Genomic DNA, 16490 nt, shown 5'->3' with positions numbered 1-16490 from the left:
GAGTCTCACCCAAGGCCTTGTCATCTTCAGCAGACGGTGACTGAATACTAAGAGAGATGTATCTGACTAACTGCAAGCACTTCTGTCAAAATGTCCCTTACACATATGGCTGAGTTGGTCACCTCTGTAAAGCAGAGAGAATGAGATCAAAGAATCTTAGGGAATGTTTGGATTGGTGTCACCAACCTTGAGGCTCTTGTTTCTTGAAGATAGGTACACATTAATCTCAACTTAACCAGACAGAAATTAAATATACTGTATGATGCTGTGTAGTTATAGTATGCTCAGTATTCTGCCTAAGGTCCATTCTTTCATTCAACCCATTACGTCACTGTTTTGGCGTCTGTGTATATTCAACCACCTCCCCCTTTTGCCCTCAGAACAGCGTGAATTCGTCGGGGCATGGACCCTATAAGGTGTTGAAAGCGTTCCACAGGGATGCTGGCCCACGTTGACTCCAATGCTTCCCACAATTGTCAAGTTGGCTGGATGTATTTTGGGTGGTGAACCATTCTTGATACACAGGGGAAACTGTTGAGCGTGGAAAAACCCAGCAGCGTTGCAGTTTTTGACACACAAACTGGTGCGCCTGGCACCTACTACCATACCCCGTTCAAAGGCACTTCAATATTTTGTCTTGCCCATTCACCCTTTGAATGGCACACATACTCAATCCATGTCTCAATTGTATCAAGGCTTAAAAATCCTTCTTTAACCTGTCTCCTCCCCTTCATCTACACTGATTTGAAGCGGATTTAACAGGTGACATCAATAAGGGATAATAGCTTTCACCTGGTCAGTCTGTCATGGAAAGAGCAGGTGTTCCTAATGTTGTTTACTCAGTGTATATAGTACTGTATGTGTATGTGCTGATATCCTTTCAGGTGCCAGAAAAGTCTTTTACATTTGTTTCTCCTCAGTTGCAAAACTATTTTGCAATATAGTAGAGGAATGGTATGTCTTCTCTAAATTGTAATAATGTCTCCACACAGCTTTTTCACTTTCTGTTTCTGAATACTGACACAATTTTATTTCAAACCAAGGTTTCTCTGGGTCCTGGAGAGAAATTGTAAATATTGAATGTGATGACCCATATGTATATCTATTTAGGCCAATTGGAGGTTTGTTTCTGGTAAATTAATAAATATTCCCATGAATAAAAATATATATTTTGAGTCATGTTTGAAGCGTCAATGAGCATTTATAAAATTATTATACTCTGTCTTTTGAGATATTTTAATGTCCACTTCAGATGACAAAAGGAAACATTTGTTTCACAATCTCAAAAAAACAGAAATAACAAATATTCCAAAAATGTTCTGTGATGTTACATCACAAATCATGTGTTATAAAAGACGCACAGTTATGGAGCCCTGAGGAAATCACAAACAAGATCACAAGCACTTGCCATGAGCATTAAAGTGAATGAGGACTCATGATTCACCATTACACCAGAACCATTGAGCTTCATGCAATGGATTCTCTTCCCTTCGTTAGCACAATACAGTACATGGAAAGTATTTTTTGATTAAGTTACATGAGTGTATTTCATTTAGTCACGACAGATGACATTAAGGCAATGAACCAGAGTTCAACCCCTCCAACATGATCAACATCACCATTGCAAAAGATGGTTCTGTATCCATTGTGAGATATTAAACAATATGTCACTCATGCATCTGTTTTTATACAATGCCAGAAAAGCCACCATGCATTAATTCAATAAGTACCATACTTGCAGGGAATGTATGTTCATCAAGCAACATAAAAATAACAAATTCCCCTTAAATTTGATAGGGATAAGTCAATTTCTGCAAAACCTTGGGTCTGTTTTTTCTTTATTTGAGGAAATCCAAGAAAAAACCAAAAGTTTGGTATAAGAAAGTGCTTTATACTGCTTAAGAGCTGTTTGATGAAAAAGCATTTTTGTTAAAACACATTTTTACTTTTACCTTTATTTAACAAAGCAAGTCAGTTAAGAACAAATTCTTATTTACAATGACAGCCTACACCGGCCAAACCCGGACCAATCACGACCGGTTGTGATACAGCCTGGAATCGAACCAGGGGGTCTGTAGTGACACCTCAAGCACTGAGATGCAGTGCCTTAGACCGCTGCTCCACTCGGGAGCCTTTGAATACAGCTACACCAAGTAATAAAGAGGTGACATTACATATGGTCCATTTCAACCTGGCTTGTTAAATAAATGTACAAAAAAATTATAATAACGTATTAAGTACAGTATACTCAGAGCAACTTCATCCAACCAGCGCACACGGATGAAGATGTGTGACTGGCTGACTGACAAAGGTCATCTTCAATGTCAGGTTCCCCAGTTCAGTCTTGTTTGTAGAAGGGCTGTATAAATAGACCCGTTTACTGCTGAGTCTGCAGACTGGAGTCTGTCTGAACTCAAGGTCCCTGCCCTCGTGAACAGCCCCGCAGCTACCTCCTCAGCCCCCCCTAAACCATATGAGTGACACAGTTCCAACAGCTCTCAGTACGGGGGGCGCTCATGGATCAGCCGACGTGACTTCCATGACTCACAGGGAGATTCTCAATTGGGAAAAGTCCATCCTTTCCTCCGTGACCCGGAAAGCGATAAGTGGTCGACTGGTCGAGGAGTGTCAATTCGTTAGTCGGCGAACGGAGGAGTCTGCTCACCTCCTCGATCACCTACTTCAGCAGAGGATGCACAAGAGTATCCTCGGCTAGCGCTTAAGTGTTTTAAAATCCACCACACCCCCTTTGAATCAGCTGTTGTTTTCTCGAAGGAGAAAAGTATGCACACATTTAAAAACTATACGCTACTGTCCTTTTATCTATTATGCACAACTAGCTACATTTGTTTTATCACTTTACCCATTTATTTTGGGATTTTACCTCTGTAAAAGTAATTTGCCCGATGACGCACAAGTGGAGAACTAGAGTAATTTCATACAAGCACATTTGTTTCTACGGTTCCTCTCCTCGACTCTGCTCCTCGATTACCTTTGACCTTTTTCAAAAGCAGGCGAGGAGAGGATGGAGGAGAGGACGCAAGGAGTCGAAAAAAAAACAACAGATTCTCCCACAGACTGGAAGTGGAAACACAAGACTGGTTCCCTTTGGTCCCTCATGGCTGGGTCAGTGATTCTGGAGGGAGATCCAGTCTGGTTCAGGTTCAGGAGATGGAGCAGATGGTGCTGCTGCCCTGGTTCTTCATGGCTTCTCTCTTCTTCAGCTCTCTGGTGATCCTCCTCCTGATGCCCTCCAGGTACAGACTCCTGTCAAACTGGCCTGCACCCAGAGGAATACTGAGAAACACACCAGACAGTGAACAACAAAGAAAAGGGTTAACCAACTGTTCTAAATAAACTGAGCTTTTCGTTGACCGCACTTTCGGACACCTATTACTACTACAAACATTAATACTGTTAGAGCTGAAAGCTGCAAAAAGCTTGCTGCTACAACAGCTAAGAGAGGAAGGGGTGGGACTCACTTGTCTCTTCCAGGACGGAGTTTGACCTGGAACATGCCGATGACAGGCCGGTGGTCTGACGTCTTTATCGTTGAACAGCTGGTGTACTTTATCACTTTGATGTCATCCACCTGCCTGTTCCTGAACAGTATTCTGTCCTAGAGCACACAGAGGAACAGTAAAATATAACATTCATTTTTGTGTGTTTAAAACAAGCCTATATAAAAACAAAGAGGCTTGCTTGTATGAATGACACAGGGTATGACTGGTGCTGACACGTACTGTGTATGAGGGAGTTCTCTGCTTAGAGGTGGTGTCATACACGTCATAGCCAACGTCAAATTTGTAGGTGGGGATGAACTGAATCTGTGCTTCCTGGAAGCCTTTAAAGATGGAACCTTGAACAGAGCATAATACATTTGCATTCTATTTTTAAGTATCTGTCACAGTGAGCATGGTAACAAATCAAATCAAATTGTATTTGTCACATGCGCCGAATACAACAGGTGTAGACCTTACAGTGAAATGCTTACTTACAAGCCCTTAACCAACAATGCAGTTTTAAGAAAAATAAGTGTTAAGTAAAAAATTGAAATTACAATTATTATTTTTTTTTACCTTTATTTAACTAGGCAAGTCAGTTAAGAACAAATTCTTATTTACAATGACGGCCTACACCGGCCAAACCCAGACGACGCTGGGCCAATTGTGCGCCGCCCTATGGGACTCCCAATCACGGCCGGTTGTGATACAGCCTGGAATCGAACCAGGGGGTCTGTAGTCTGTAGTGACGCCTCAAGCACTGAGATGCAGTGCCTTAGACCGCTGCGCAGCAGTAAATAACAGATTGAGATATCATTCACAATCTAATACATGTAATATTTGCCTAAACCTCTGGTTATTAGTGTTAGAATTGTGTTGTTCCATGTAGACGTACCATCCTTCATTTCCTTGGAGAGTTGGTCATGGTGGAGCAGAGGGCCCATGTCCACACCCTGGTTCTGGTTTAGAAGGACCTCTACCTCCACACGGTCTTTACTCAGACGGAAGTTAAAGTCCCCAAACCAGAAAACCTCATCAAACCGTGTTGTCACATCCGCTGAAAGCCATGAAACAGTCATTATCAGTAGGATTAACAATGTACTTATTGAGTACTTGTTGCATGAGGGAAACTACAGCATTTCTCCTCACACAATTAGGATGCTCTTCTAGATGTGACAGCAGTACTGCAACATAGTAGTAGTACTGCAATGAACAGCTCATCTTTAAGAGTACTTACAGGATGTGGAGCGGTAAGGGTTGGTGTCTGGAAGAACTTTAGGGAGAGCAAGTGCTTCAACGATCTTGTTGTAGTCCAGAATCCTCTCGTACACTCTGGAATCTCCAGCTGGAACATAAGGACATTTCTTAAATCACCTAGTTAGTAGTGCGACTGTGTCCAAAGGCTTTCCACTTCCTGTTTACATTCACATCATGTAACTGTCACTCACAGGTAAAATGGGAGGTGATGAAGAGGAAGGAAGTGCCAAAGAAGGTGAAGCCGATCCCCACGGCTCCTTTGGTTTTGATTTGAGACATGATGCGTGTTGTGACCGTGGCATGCTCCACTTCTGTTAGGAGATGCGATGGTTACAGGAACCAAATCAGATCACGTACTGTACACATAAAATGTGCAGTAGATAGCCAGAGAGATTACCTTATAAATGTTGCCTCTTTAACAACATTTCAATTAGAGACAACCTTCTGAGATTTGTTGATGGGAAAGGACTGATTCACTTTCCTTAGAAAAACATTTTTTGGGACAGACCTGAGCAGAACCAAATAAGGTCCCTCCTGACGAACACAGTGAGGTAGAGAACCCCGTGGGAGGCTGTGTAGAGCATGACGTAGTACGGCCCCAGAGTCTCCTGAAGACGGATCTCCCATTCCCTCCTGTGACACACACATAAGCAGAGTACTTTAGACTTCATTGATATAATGCAAAATGCACTCATACACAGTCATCTCATACCGGTCTGGACATCCCTCCTGGACTCCGATGATGTAAAAGTCTTGTGCAAATTCAGAGTCCGTCGGGAGCAACAGATCATCTAGGTTGTTTGGAAGTCCCTGAAAATGATATGGAAGGAATACCAGGAAACACGCTATCAAAGAGTGAGTGTAGAATGTGTGTAGAAACAGATATTCAGGCTCTAGGCCTAATGTTGAACAGTAGGAGTGGCCCCACCTTCTCTCCATGCATGTTCCATGTGGCTATGTAGATGCCAACTCTCCTCTCTGGGAAATAGCGGTCCAGCTCCTCAGCTCCCAGAAGGGCACCACTGCCCAGCACACTGCCCTCCAGAAAACTCCTGGAATACAATGAGGAAATGAACACTTCATAACCGGAGGTATAGCAGCACTGTTTTTCCTGCTTGCTCTAAAAAACGGTTTCTTGGCTACTTTGAACCAACCCCATTTCAAATGTCTGGTAGGCTACACTATAACATTTCAGTAGCATACACACACACAATTCAAAGAATGCTGGATATTATTGGCACTGACACACATTTCAAAACATAGGCTTCTTCCATAGCATATAGCTGACTGAAACATTTCAGATAAATCTTCTGATTCCTTGAAAAGCTCCTTGCTGAGGCACAACACGTGTATTGAGACCCATCTTTGCTCCCTGAATGGTGGCAAAAGCTATGCTGATTCACACACTCCCACCTTACAATTTCCTCTGTCAGTGTGAGCACTTAACATACCATAAGCCCCTGAGGCCTTCATTAATGCAGAACTGCAGCCAGTGTTGCTAGAGTACACACCAATGCTAATGCCCTAGCTGCAGATGTGCCATGGTAATAATTACAGCATAGTCTTCTTGGTTACAATTTGCTGATTGTGATTATGACTGTTCACAATAAGTTACAATAGCTCAAATGTCTGTCTGTATTTCATGCAGAATATATTTAACTCAAGGCCCACCTCAATTCTTATCATAAGATGTCATGTTCCACATCACAGGGAGTGCATTATTGTATCAATGGAATGGAGCATCACCTATCTTCATTTTAGAGTTGCATCAAACATTCAAAGGATACTTTATACACCATATTTAGATCCAGAATTTGTTAATCTATTACAACTTCAACGCCTTCTGAAAGCTATCAAGACTTCTAATAGCACTCTGATACCGGTATGGTATCAAATACATGTAGAGAAGGCTTCTGCAGTACGTATCTGGTCAGTAATCTGGAGAGGATATGATGAGTGAGTCGTGTAGCCCTACCTGTTCCTGACGTCCCTGGGTCTGATGGGGTTCAACACACTGAAGGTGGACTTCATGGAGTTGACAGAGGTGTTGTCCAACACCATGTTATCCAGAAGCCGGCTGTCGCTCAGATTCCTGTGCAGGTGCAGCCTCTCCGGCCCAGCTCTCCCCGGCACAATGGCATAATCCACGCAATCCCTGTCAATCCGATTAGCCGTCCTTAAGGACTCCGACGCCAAGCTCTGCTCCAGAGCAGGAAGTGGACCCGATGGCTGTAAGGGAGAGAGACGTACCTTGGAGGACCTCACCCGCTGCTCCGCTGGGTCACTGTGGTGGTCGAGGGGCCTCCTCTCGTACTCTGAGAGGCTCTGGCCCCTGGCTCTGAAGACAGGGGACCCTGTAGGAGTCGAGAGGGGTTCAACAATGGAGCCCTGTCCATTCCTTAAGGTGGCAGCACCGCTCAAGGTGAACACACCTGTAACTGTCGAGTCCTCCTTAAGGGAGTCTGTGGAGGAACCAGTCTCAGCTGGGTCAGTCAGACTCTCCTGGCTGTGCTTAAGTCTTCTGCTTCTCACCTCCTCCACCGAACTGCTCTTCCCTCCCTTCGACAGTGCAGGGGGCTTGGGCAGCAGGGGAGGTCGCGGCTGATGGAGACCTGTCTTGCTGCTTTGGTCTCCTACATCCTGAGGGAATTTCAGGGTGTCGTTGAGAAGCATGGTGGGTTTGTTGTCCTCTGTAGGGGGGTTCACTGGCCTCTTGTCACCGCTAACTCCTCCTGGATCCTTCCCACCAGGAGCTCCACGAGGTAACACTCCATCAGGCTGAGAGCGGCTGCTGTCCTCCCCATTCTCAGTCATCCTCATGCCAGGCTGCACCTTCTGTCAGATGTCAATAGCATGGCATGGAGGAGGTAATCTAGAAAACAATTATAGCTACTATTATTGAGAAACAATTTATAATATTTCTAATGTTATGCTTGATTGTTCTGTTCCATTCCTTTGCTCAAACTTTACACTAGCTAGCTAGACACTTGCTCTGTTACTCATCTCACACAAGCAATGAAGCTAGCTAGGTAGGTAACGATTTGAAGAGCCAACTACGTTAGCTTAGTTAACTGCACATATGGTTGGCTCATGTTAGCTAGCTAAATTACCGGAAGAGAGAACTCCACAGACAAAAGAGGAAACCTTAGTTACCAGTATCTTTGACAGCTCTGTTGGCAGTAATGTTAACTGGATTCTAAACTTGCTAGCTACTGTGATCACATGTAAAGCTGACTGGCTAACTAGCTAGCTACCTACTCGTAAACATGGTTCTGCCCATCTGGTTCTGCTAGCAAAGATAGCTAGCTAGCTAGCTAGCTAGCTGCTTGCTATGCGCCCTATCTAGCATTCGAATTCACATAACGTTCGCTAGATAGCTAGCAGAAACACATTGGTCAAACGTTGTAGCTAGCTAGCTATTGTGCTAGCTAATATTCTAACCTAGGACAGCAGAACGCTAGCTTGCTAGGAATGTGGCAGTCTGGGAAAGACAATGCATTAGACATGACACTACATTGAATCAACTTATTGTCGTTAGATACCTGGGGGGAAAGCCTAATCAAGTTTAGTCCATTACAACATTGTGCGAATATATCGTTACTGAGGTAGCTCGCTAGCTATTTTGAGCTTAGCTCCGAACGCTTAGCACCAAACTTTCCACTTCCCTAGTAACGCTTGACAGTTTTTCTTATTTGATGTTTATTGGCAGACTACACTCATAAGGTGTATTGCCGCCACCTACTGTACGGGGTAGTAAAAATACCCCCAAAACAAAATATGTTTTGGATGAACAAATTCATACTAGTAATAACCAAAAACACTAACCAAATTCACGTTACCACCTTGTATTTTAAAAATAAAATAAACACTACTCCTTCGGTCGGAATAAAAATGCCTATTCAGATCCATACACAGGCTCATGTAACCTGGGAGGGGGGAACCTCTTAATTCGGTACTCCCTGTAATATTTCGGCTGTAGAGTCCTGAAGATCCAGAAATCTATTTGCCGCCTTCACAATGATGTCTAACTTCTTAGACGTTTTATTAGTTGACTAGTGCAATTTATCACTTGCGCTATAAAGACAACAAAGTCCACCTTCTTCACTGTTAGTGTGTCGGGATCGTTCTCCTGCATGGTATTCACTGCAGACTGTGGGCCATCCACTACCATCTCATCTCTACTCACTCCTTTAGCTATTTTCACTGCCTCCACATAGGAGACCTGCTGGATAGCCCTGATCCTATCTACTGCGACCTCCTTCATCCTTACAGGGCACTCCGGGAACGTGATTCCCATCACAATTACAACATGCTTCACGACTCTTCAACTGCTACATACAGCATTTATTCCTTCGACAAACACTTGCCACGTGTCCAAACTTTTCATAATTGTAACACTGCAGTTGCTTCTGTGCATATGGTCTCACCGCATATCTCACATACCCAAGTTTTACATAAGTCGGGTGAACCACTTCATCAAACGACAGTAAAAACGATAGGCTTTGCTCCTTCTTTCCATCTATCATTCGATTCAAGCGACGTGCGTCTACCACTCCTGGAATGTTGTCCCTAAACTACACAGCCTCTATGTCCAACGAGACACAAGAGATGACACCTTTAACCGGTGCCCTACTCTGAAAATCAAAGCTTTCCACATCATACGTCGACATCTTGTAGAGCCACAGAGCTTTCTCCTTGTGCGCTTTTGACACACAGGAAATCAACACCATACCGCTCCTGGTCACTCTGACCGTTTCCACTTCACCCAATTCGTCCTTCACCATCTTCAAGACTGCAAACGGGTCAACATGATTTTTGTTACCAAGAGGAGAAAACAAACCACACGTTGCTTGCATTGTACCGCCACCTACTGGTAGCTAGTAATAGTAGTCGTACAACCTCGTGAGCCACCCTGAGCTCATGTCATGAGTTTACATAAATAGGAATTGGAATACTAAAATGGACATGAATGTTCTAAGAATGGTTTATTTCACATTAATTCGACATTACAAAGTATCAATGGCAGCCGATGCTGAATTATTTGACACAATTCACATACAATATATACAAGAAAATCATCAACACAATACAAACTACAACTTTAAAATACATATATTTTGGAAAACCATCAGTGCTAAGGGTAAAACAGAAATGGCAGTCCATAGCTCACTGGTTGAGCAGTCTAGTTCTATGAAAGTATAAAAGGTCAGCCATTTTGTTCAGGGAGTATAGGTCAGCCATACCACAGATAGAACAATGGGTTAGTTATAAAAATATTTGGCCATACCAGTGATGTGATAAGACATTGTGTAAAACAATGAATTTGAGGATTATCTACGGGTCATTCCATGAAATAAGTGTTTTTTGTGCCCCTTTGATATTTTTTGTAGAAACAGTGCACCGATAATGAATTTTAAAAGCCTGTTATATTAAATGAAGTGCCCTTTAAACGGCCATTCAGCAGTTGAAACAATAACAAAGCATACTCTCCGCCACTGTTTTGGTAAAACGCTAAAGGATGGGTCTGGAGAAAAAAACACTCTAACATTCATGTTTTGAGGCTTTACAGATTTTCGGTTTTGATGGGGTACAACAGTTGAACTAAGCTCATGAGGAATTTATAAGTTATATTCTTCAAGAATCAATGGGTACATATAATTAATTTATAAGTCCAAAAATGGATGTAGCAACTGCTGACTCACCCTTTAATTAATGACCACATGGACAATAAAAAAAAATCAGATTTTTATAATGAACAAAGACTTGCTAGAGTGCCAAAATCCAGCAATTTGACATGTCCCTCTGTGCATCCTCTGTGACTTCTAGGAAGATTTTAACACCAACAACCCCAAGGTTTCACCATCATTGTAAAGCTATTTTGTTACTTTGACAAAATCATTTCTGAAGATTATTTAAGCAATAATACATGAGGGGCACCATTATCAAAATGTCATAACACATGGCCTCAAGTGTATTATTGATTTTATACAATGGGTACCAGCCTTAAAAAGCAAGATTATTTCCCAAACCATACATTTTTTAACAAAAGGTGATGCTACATTCAGTAACACAGGTTGTCAAATGCAATTTTAGGTAGGGTGACCATATTTTAGTTTTCTAAAAAGAGGACAGTGGGAGCGGGAGGCAGACAGACACCTGCAGTGGGTTGTAAATACAAATGCGTTCACAACCATGCAACTATGTTATTGAACTTTAATACATAAAGTAATACATCCATTCCATTCAACTGTTGGCCCTCAACAATAGAATAACAAAAAAACAAAAACAAAGTTTAGCTTTTAACACCTTTTACATGACACTGTTTCTTTTCATGGCCATAGGTAAAAAAAAACAAGAAAAACAAGAAAAAAAAACTGTTGTCATAAAAAAATCCACTATTTCAGTCAAAAATAATGTCAGTCCTCCTGATGCTCTCTGGTATACTTTCCCAAAGATCGAATCTTTCCCAACAGTCCTTGATTACCAATCAAGTAGGCATGAAAGTCTTTGCCAGACATGTTTTTTAAGTTGTATTGTGTACACAGAAGCCCCTTCAATGACTCAACAGACAAGTGATTCCTTTCCTTTGTCCACTGTGAACATCAGTGAAAAAACTCTCTCTACATTTGCATTGTGAGAAGGAATAGCAAAGAAAAACTGTGCAATCTTCAGTAGCTCTGAATGAAAATCTATGCTTTTGGACCTTTCAAAATATTTGGTCCACTTCTTGTGTGCTTGCAGATTACTGAACTCTCCATCACTGTTACACCTTTCTGTGAATTTCTTCAGGTTGGTGACCTGAAGCACTTTGCATCATCAATTGGCACCCCCTTTTCTCCCAGGTGTTTGATACAGGCTTCTATGTCATTCCAGTCAGGTGTCTCACTCAGATCCAACGTGCTGGGCAACCCACAACGATTAAAGACTTGTTCTGCAATGACTTCTTTAAGTTTGCGAAAACATTCTTTCCTTCGTTAGCACTCCAGACACCCCCGAACATTGTATTGCAGTTGTCACCCGTAAATGCAATACATTTAGAAAAAATCCCATTATTTTCCAGTGTTTCTTTGATGTATTGCGCGATCGTATCAGCTGTCTCATTTGGAGTATTTTTAACTTCGACTAATTTACTTTGCACGCCACCATTCGTCCAATCAAAATACTGAATAAGCATAAAGGCAACATTGTGCTGCCCTCTTCATTAACTTGTCAAAGGCTTTCAATACTGTTGATCACTCACTGCTAATTCAGAGGCTTTCCTCAATTGGTCTAGACCAGGCTGCATGTAACTGGTTTAAAAATTACTTGACAGATAGAACTCAATCAAATCAAATCAAATTTCATTTGTCACATGCGCCGAATACAACAGGTGTAGACCTTACCATGAAATGCGTACGTACAAGCCCTTAACCAAAAATGCAGTTTTAAGAAAATAGAGTTTTAGAGATATTTACTAAATAAACTAAATAAAAAATAATAAAAAAGCAACACAATAAAATAACAATAATGAGGCTACAGTGGCTTGCGAAAGTATTCAACCCCCTAGGTATTTTTCCTATTTTGTTGCCTTACAACCTGGAATTAAAGTCAATACTTTGTAGAGCCACCTTTTGCAGAAATTACAGCTGGGGTATGTCTCTATAAGCTTGGCACATCTAGCCACTGGGATTTTTGCCCATTCTTCAAGGCAAAACTGCTCCAGCTCCTTCAAGTTGGATGGGTTCCGCTGGTGTACAGCAATCTTTAAGTCATACCACAGATTCTCAATTGGATTGAGGTCTGGGCTTTGACTAGGCCATTCCAAGACATTTAAATGTTTCCCCTTAAACCACTCAAGTGTTGCTTTAGCAGTATGCTTAGGGTCATTGTCCTGCTGGAAGGTGAACCTCCGTCCCAGTCTCAAATCTCTGGAAGACTGAAACAGGTTTTCCTTTAAGAATTTCCCTGTATTTAGCGCCATCCATCATTCCTTCAATTCTGACCAGTTTCCCAGTCCCTGCCGATGAAAAACATCCCCACAGCATGATGCTGCCACCACCATGCTTCACTGTGGGGATGGTATTACATTTACATTTAACATTTTAGTCATTTAGCAGACGCTCTTATCCAGAGCGACTTACAGGAGCAATTAGGGTTAAGTGCCTTGCTCAAGGGCACATTTACGTCATTTAGCAGACGCTCTTATCCAGAGCGACTTACAAATTGGTGCATTCACCCCTATAGCCAGTGGGAAAACCACTTTACACTTTTTTTTTTTTTTTTTTTGGGGGTAGAAGGATTACTTTATCCTATCCCAGGTAATCCTTAAAGAGGTGGGGTTTCAAATGTCTCCGGAAGGTGGTGAGTGACTCCGCTGTCCTGGCGTCGTGAGGGAGCTTGTTCCACCATTGGGGTGCCAGAGCAGCGAACAGTTTTGACTGGGCTGAGCGGGAACTATGCTTCCGCAGAGGAAGGGGAGCCAGCAGGCCAGAGGTGGATGAACGCAATGCCCTCGTTTGGGTGTAGGGACTGATCAGAGCCCGAAGGTACGGAGGTGCCGTTCCCCTCACTGCTCCATAGGCAAGCACCATGGTCTTGTAACGGATGCGAGCTTCAACTGGAAGCCAGTGGAGTGTGCGGAGGAGGGGGGTGACGTGAGAGAACTTGGGAAGGTTGAACACCAGACGGGCTGCGGCATTCTGGATGAGTTGTAAGGGTTTAATGGCACAGGCAGGGAGGCCAGCCAACAGCGAGTTGCAGTAATCCAGACGGGAGATGACAAGTGCCTGGATTAGGACCTGTGCCGCTTCCTGTGTAAGGCAGGGTCGTACTCTCCGAATGTTGTAGAGCATGAACCTGCAGGATCGGGTCACCGCCTTGATGTTAGCGGAGAAACGACAGGGTGTTGTCAGGGGTCACGCCAAGGCTCTTCGCACTCTGGGAGGAGGACACAACGGAGTTGTCAACCGTGATGGCGAGATCATGGAACGGGCAGTCCTTCCCCGGGAGGAAGAGCAGCTCCGTCTTGCCAGGGTTCAGCTTGAGGTGGTGATCCGTCATCCATACTGATATGTCTGCCAGACATGCAGAGATGCGATTCGCCACCTGGTTATCAGAAGGGGGAAAGGAGAAGATTAGTTGTGTATCGTCAGCGTAGCAATGATAGGAGAGGCCATGTGAGGATATGACAGAGCCAAGTGACTTGGTGTATAGGGAGAATAGGAGAGGGGCCTAGAACTGAGCCCTGGGGGACACCAGTGGTGAGAGCACGTGGTGCGGAGACAGCTTTCGCCACGCCACTTGGTAGGAGCGACCGGTCAGGTAGGACGCAATCCAGGAGTGAGCCGCGCCGGAGATGCCCAGCTCGGAGAGGGTGGAGAGGAGGATCTGATGGTTCACAGTATCAAAGGCAGCAGACAGGTCTAGAAGGACAAGAGCAGAGGAGAGAGAGTTAGCTTTAGCAGTGCGGAGAGCCTCCGTGACACAGAGAAGAGCAGTCTCAGTTGAATGACCAGTCCGCAGGGAGGAAAATGTGGCAAAGAGCTTCCTAGGGTTAGAGGCAGATGCTTGGAATTTAGAGTGGTAGAAAGTGGCCTTAGCAGCAGAAACAGATGAAGAAAATGTAGAGAGGAGGGAGTGAAAAGATGCCAGGTCGGCAGGGAGTTTAGTTTTCTTCCATTTCCGCTCCGCTGCCCGGAGCTCTGTTCTGTGAGCTCGCAATGAGTCATCAAGCCACGGAGCTGGAGGGGAGGACCGAGCCGGCCGGGAGGATAGGGGACACAGAGAGTATTCTCGGGTTGATGAGAGGTGTTGGGTTTGCACTAGACATAGCGTTTTCCTTGATGGCCAAAAAACTCAATTTTAGTCTAATCTGACCAGAGTACCTTCTTCCATATGTTTGGGAAGTCTCCCACATGCCTTTTGGCGAACACCAAACGTGTTTGCTTATTTATTTATTTAAGCAATGGCTTTTTTCTGGCCACTCTTCCGTAAAGCCCAGCTCTGTGGAGTGTACGGCTTAAAGTGGTCCTATGGACAGATACTCCAATCTCCGCTGTGGAGCTTTGCAGCTCCTTCAGGGTTATCTTTGGTCTCTTTGTTGCCTCTCTGATTAATGCCCTCCTTGCCTGGTCCGTGAGTTTTGGTGGGCGGCCCTCTCTTGGCAGGTTTGTTGTGGTGCCATATTGTTTAAACATTTTAATCATGGATTTAATGGTGCTCCGTGGGATGTTCAAAGTTTCTGATATTTTTTAATAACCCAACCCTGATCTGTACTTCTCCACAACTTTGTCCCTGACCTGTTTGGAGAGCTCCTTGATCTTCATGGTGCCGCTTGCTTGGTGGTGCCCCTTGCATAGTGGTGTTGCAGACTCTGGGGCCTTTCAGAACAGGTGTATATATACTGAGATCATGTGACAGATCATGTGACACTTAGATTGCACAGAGGTGGACTTTATTTAACTAATTATGTGACTTCTGAAGGTAATTGGTTGCACCAGATCTTATTTAGGGGCTTCATAGCAAAGGGGGTGAATACATACAGTGGGGGAAAAAATTATTTAGTCAGCCACCAATTTTGCAAGTTCTCCCACTTAAAAAGATGAGAGAGGCCTGTAATTTTCATCATAGGTACACGTCAACTATGACAGACAAAATGAATTTTTTTTTCTCCAGAAAATCACATTGTAGGAATTTTAATGAATTTATTTGCTAATTATGGTGGAAAATAAGTATTTGGTCAATAACAAAAGTTTCTCAATACTTTGTTATATACCCTTTGTTGGCAATGACACAGGTCAAACGTTTTCTGTAAGTCTTCACAAGGTTTTCACACACTGTTGCTGGTATTTTGGCCCATTCCTCCATGCAGATCTCCTCTAGAGCAGTGATGTTTTGGGGCTGTCGCTGGGCAACACGGACTTTCAACTCCCCTCCAAAGATTTTCTATGGGGTTGAGATCTGGAGACTGGCTAGGCCACTCCAGGACCTTGAAATGCTTCTTATGAAGCCACTCCTTCGTTGCCCGGGTGGTGTGTTTGGGATCATTGTCATGCTGAAAGACCCAGCCACGTTTCATCTTCAATGGCCTTGCTGATGGAAGGAGGTTTTCACTCAAAATCTCATGATACATGGCCCCATTCATTCTTTCCTTTACACGGATCAGTCGTCCTGGTCCCTTTGCAGAGAAACAGCCCCAAAGCATGATGTTTCCACCCCCATGCTTCACAGTAGGTATGGTGTTCTTTGGATGCAACTCAGCATTCTTTGTCATCCAAACACGACGAGTTGAGTTTTTACCAAAAAGTTATATTTTGGTTTCATCTGACCATATGACATTCTCCCAATCCTCTTCTGGATCATCCAAATGCACTCTAGCAAACTTCAAACGGGCCTGGACATGTACTGGCTTAAGCAGGGGGACACGTCTGGCACTGCAGGATTTGAGTCCCTGGCGGCGTAGTGTGTTACTGATGGTAGGCTTTGTTACTTTGGTCCCAGCTCTCTGCAGGTCATTCACTAGGTCCCCCCGTGCGGTTCTGGGATTTTTGCTCACCGTTCTTGTGATCATTTTGACCCCACGGGGTGAGGTCTTGCGTGGAGCCCCAGATCGAGGGAGATTATCAGTGGTCTTGTATGTGTTCCATTTCCTAATAATTGCTCCCACAGTTGATTTCTTCAAACCAAGCTGCTTACCTATTGCAGATTCAGTCTTCCCAGCCTGGTGCAGGTCTACAATTTTGTTTCTGGTGT

The 16490-nt window shown here is 43.6% G+C and overlaps 1 protein-coding gene across 4 annotated transcripts; it reads right to left on the bottom strand.

Annotated features, from left to right (window-relative positions):
* Positions 1-2055: 2055 nt before the first annotated feature.
* Positions 2056-9559, bottom strand: LOC121551593 (phosphatidylinositol polyphosphate 5-phosphatase type IV). Of its 4 annotated transcripts, none has more exons than XM_041864299.2 (11): positions 9493-9559; positions 6736-7632; positions 5689-5812; positions 5473-5570; positions 5269-5393; positions 4952-5071; positions 4741-4848; positions 4399-4560; positions 3744-3859; positions 3483-3619; positions 2056-3297 (listed from the first exon to the last, which is right to left on the bottom strand). In XM_041864299.2, exons 2-11 carry the CDS (start codon positions 7578-7580, stop codon positions 3165-3167), a joined length of 1968 nt encoding a protein of 655 aa, XP_041720233.2. In that variant the 5' UTR covers positions 7581-7632; positions 9493-9559; the 3' UTR covers positions 2056-3164. The 4 variants fall into 4 exon arrangements, with proteins under 4 accessions (XP_041720233.2, XP_041720231.2, XP_041720230.2 ...); XM_041864297.2 differs by lacking the exon at positions 9493-9559 and adding an exon at positions 9204-9485; XM_041864296.2 differs by lacking the exon at positions 9493-9559 and adding an exon at positions 8303-8462.
* Between the last annotated feature and the right edge of the window lie 6931 nt (positions 9560-16490).

Source organism: Coregonus clupeaformis, chromosome 18 (genome assembly GCF_020615455.1).
Source record: "Coregonus clupeaformis isolate EN_2021a chromosome 18, ASM2061545v1, whole genome shotgun sequence".
Taxonomy (NCBI): Eukaryota; Metazoa; Chordata; class Actinopteri; order Salmoniformes; family Salmonidae; genus Coregonus; species Coregonus clupeaformis.
The sequence above is the reverse complement of the archived record's forward strand: the minus strand, read 5'-3'. Positions and strand labels throughout refer to the sequence as shown.

Bases quoted from the DNA above. Each gene is read 5' to 3' on its own strand.
- LOC121551593 (XM_041864299.2), bottom strand. From the start codon at position 7,580: ATGAGGATGACTGAGAATGGGGAGGACAGCAGCCGCTCTCAGCCTGAT. The intron at 4,561-4,740 runs GTAAGTACTCTT...CATGGCTTTCAG, and splicing joins CCCTTACCGCTCCACATCCT to CGGATGTGACAACACGGTTT. The intron at 3,298-3,482 runs GTGAGTCCCACC...TGTGTTTCTCAG, and splicing joins CTCCGTCCTGGAAGAGACAA to TATTCCTCTGGGTGCAGGCC.